Here is a 4132-nt window from a genome sequence, read left to right on the forward strand (position 1 = left end):
GCTAAAGGGCTAGTGGCTAGCATAGCATTTTGTGGTCTGAATGCAATGTTGCAATGTTGGAATGACTTCTTTCTTACTGAACTTTAATTCACTCTAGTGCTTTCACCTCCCTCTCAGTCTAACTTACACATCTTATCTTTTCTCATCTCCTCCCATTTTAAAGAACTTAACAAATGTTAAATTAATAAACCTGGTTTTTAATATCATTTGTTTGAGAGTTCTCTCTCCTAAATTTACTCTTGTCAGTTAAACACTGATTTGTTTTAGTAATTAGCAATCATCCTGATTACTTTTGAGGACATTTCCTGTTATTTATAATTGTTCTTGTAGATTTTAATGACATCTGGGAATATGAATTTTTGATTGGGAATTTTAATTCGATTTCAATTTTAATTGTAAATCAATTTCATATGGTAGGGATATTTGTGGATTAATTTAATGGTAGTTCCTTACCAACATCTGTCAATTGTAATCATTAACTAATAATTATGGCTTTGAAATTTTAATTTCATTAGTCATTAATTAGGATGTGGGCTTCCCTAATTCAGATTATACTTGATTAATTAATTTGATTATAATTGCTCTCAATGTTTAATGCTGAACCCATTACAATTTTAATTCACAACTTCCAAATTTGAATTCAAAATTTCATTTAAAATAAAGTTTAGTCTCAGACTTTCACTCCCTCAGTCTTTGATTTAATTCATTTATTTAAAGGAACATTTTGGGGTCTCCCTCAATACTTGGGCCAGTTGACTTCTCCTGCTAGCGCAGTAAGCCAACCCCCTAGGTGTAGCGACTCCCTAGCGCCACCACTCTGTCAACCCTGTAATTTTTCCAAATTTTGGGAGCAAAACTTCACTCTCTTTCTTCTTCTCTCTCTCTCTCTCTCTCTCTCTCTCTCAGCTGTCCTCTTCTGGTTTGACTACTGCTGCTGGTTTTTGGATTTGTACCTGTGAAAGTCATAAAAGCAGAGTGTTTGAGAAATATTTAACAAATATTTGGGAAACGGAACACTTCTTTTAAAATAGTATGACACTCACTTTACCTTCCCTCCTCATCCTGTTATCCTACCCAGCCTAGGCTCGAGCAGGTCAACAAGGAGACTGTTAGGCCTCCATAAACCCAGAGCACGCGTCTAGAAACGCTTTAAGTGGTGCATGGTTGTCAATCCTACTAGCTGAGAAACCAATACTGTCATTGTTATTGTTTTTCTTTCGCCCCGAAGGAAATTTTAATAACAATCACAGTCCTGGTACTTTGAAATCCTTTTCAAAACCCCTGTCTAGAACCATCCTTCTAAAATTAAATTTTACAAAACTCATTCTGCAAACAGTGTTAAAGACAAAACTTCATTTTATAGGGAAACTGGAAGCACCCCATTATTATTCTGCTTTTTGCTAAATGCTATTCTGTTTGTTTCATGCTCTTCTTTTCTTCTACTCTTCTCAAGCTGTGCTATCTGTGTGTGCTTACTGATTCTTTTCGCAGAGACTCAGAGTTAGAAGCACATCCACGAGAGGACCACAGTCGAGAACCAGTCTTATCTGCACATTTACACACTCATTACTCATTCCCATTAACTCACAGTTGACATTGCACACTTACACCTTTGATTTGCCCTGCTTGTTTGTTTTGTTTTGTTGTGTTTTGTTTTGTTCTTTTCTTCAAGGTCTGTGTCAGTTTCGGGTTTAGATCTCCCTCGCGGTGCCAAACATGTCTCGCACAACAGACCCTGCTGGACACTGGAAGGATCTGGAGACCTGGCTAAGTGTTGTAACAGACAGCCTCCTACCTAAGGCCGCTGAAACACTAAAGCATCAGACGCAGGACCAGCTGGATGACAACATAGCAAGCCTCATGAAACAGGACCCAAGCCAGAGCTACAGTCACAAAGAACTAGCCAAGATCACCGGCTCCTTAAGCCACACACTCATCGCCACCCTCAAACTGAGCGACAGGCAAGCCGCCCATCGCCAGCAGGAGCTGACACATGCACAACGGCGCATCGAACAGCTGGAGCTGGATGCTCAGGAACGACGAGAAGGGCCTGATGAAGTGGAACAAGACGCCGAAGAGGAGATCAACAGGCTAAAAGAGACCCTAGCAGCTACTACGCAAGAAATGGAACGAGGCAGAGCAGACTACGCTGATCTCTCCGACAAGCTACAGTACGCAGAACAGCTACTGGAAAAAGCAAAGGCTGACTTCAGAGACAAGAACAGCCGAATTAAAGCTCTCGAAACTCACCTGAATGAGTCAAGAAATGAGGTCAGCCGCCTAAAACAACACCTTGACTACATCAAAGAAGAGTCTGACAGTATTAAAGAGAAACTCAAGCATGCATATGAATTGCGCTGTGAGCCGTCAAGAACACGTCGGACACCAAATTCACCTTTGCCAAGCAGGACCGGCTCCCCTGTTCCTGGACTGGCACATGATCAAAAGGGGGCAGTGCCAAAACAGTCACCTGTTCCCTCCGAAGAATCCTACCTCCCCGCTAAGCTAAAAGAACGTGCTCCAGCCAGCCACAGATCATCTCATGGCTTGGACCTCAGAGACCTTGACAAGCTCGCTAGAAACATTGGCAAATTCACTCCAAATGTGCCAGGTAGTCCAAATGTTCAGAGTTATCTGCAAGATATTGACTTCCATCTGGAAATGAGACCCAATGTTACTGACAAAGATAGACTTTATTTGCTCAGAGCCACATCCAGCTCTGAAGTGCGCAGCTTCCTGGACCGGCAGCCTGCCCACACAAAGACTGATTACCACCTGCTCCGAGAAGCCCTCATTAAAGAGTTCGCTGACCCTGAGTCAGAACAAGGACTAGTGGCTGCCCTGGAAACAAAACAAGGTCGTCATGAATCTCCTCAAGTCTTCTATAGCCGACTAAGGCTAGCATACTTCGGGTCTCGCAACGAACAGAACATGGAGGAGGAATTGAACTTCAAAACTCTCTTCCTGAGAAACCTCCATCCTGGGGTGAGCCACCATCTCGGCGTCCTTGCCTGTCCACGCACAATGAGTGCTCAAAAGTTAAGAGACTTGGCGCACAAAGCCTACTGTAAACAGAAGATGGCCTTAGAAAAGGGCACCAAAACCACCACAGTTCTTGACTTCAACACACAGAGTCAAGGGCTGGCCCTAGAGGGCACCCAGCGTCAAGACCTTGCCAAGCCGACACCCAAAGTGTGGAATGCATCTTCGTCCAACAGAGAGTGGGACTCCCACACTGGTACTCGACCTAAACAGAGAGACAACCGCTGGGATGGACCACGTGGACGACAACGCTCACCTGGACGTCACTGGGAAAATTCATGGAACCAATCAAGACCTCATGAAAATCATTGGGAGAAAACCTGGAATCACCCAAGCTCATTTGGAAACCCCAGAGGAAAAGGCTCATGGGAATCCAAGGGAAAACGACAAACACACCCTGGAGCAACCAGCCCAAGGAATCAACGAAAAAACTCACAAAGATTCCAAGCTGACAGAGCTCAAAATGAATCCATACCAGAACAAAAGACTTCACCTTGTTTCGACTCTCAAGAGCTGATGAAAATGATGATGAAAGAGTTCTTCCAACGAAAGGAGGACGACCGGAAGTGGGAAGAGAAAGCGAAACCAGATTCATCCTGACTAGCTGCCGGACGAGATGGCAGCGACCACCTGACTCAACATACCCCAGAGAACAGCACCTCATCTCTCTCTCAGAGAACCACAAGCACCATAACTTCAAACGGACAAGAAGTCCCACCTGAACATCCTGCAAAACAGTCAGAAACTGATCCAACACCTGATGGGTCAGATCACAGCAGCATCCAACAAACACCTGCTGTGGAAACCACTCCAGTTCCTGAAAGTGCTGTCTTGGTCATCTGCCACTCCTCCGAAGAAAATGAAATAAATGCTGACATCCTACCTCTATCATTCCAAACTCCAGTCCCCCAACTCCTAGGTGATCTCATTGAGAAAGGTATAGCAAGAAAGTTTTACCTCTCCGTTATCATCGAACAACACATCAAGGTCGAAGCCCTCCTCGACACTGGAGCTGACATCACCCTAATGTCAACAGAACTCCTTGAAGAAGTCCAAAACAGAACAAAGAGGTCTAACAGAACCTTCAAAC

At 44.0% G+C, this 4132-nt stretch overlaps 1 protein-coding gene across 1 annotated transcript; it reads left to right on the forward strand.

Annotated features, from left to right (window-relative positions):
* Positions 1 to 390: 390 nt before the first annotated feature.
* LOC125250304 lies at positions 391 to 4132 on the forward strand. Its single transcript, XM_048162832.1, has one exon. It carries the CDS (start codon positions 1717 to 1719, stop codon positions 3640 to 3642), a length of 1926 nt encoding a protein of 641 aa, XP_048018789.1. The 5' UTR covers positions 391 to 1716; the 3' UTR covers positions 3643 to 4132.

Source organism: Megalobrama amblycephala, linkage group LG17, assembly GCF_018812025.1.
Source record: "Megalobrama amblycephala isolate DHTTF-2021 linkage group LG17, ASM1881202v1, whole genome shotgun sequence".
NCBI lineage: Eukaryota > Metazoa > Chordata > Actinopteri > Cypriniformes > Xenocyprididae > Megalobrama > Megalobrama amblycephala.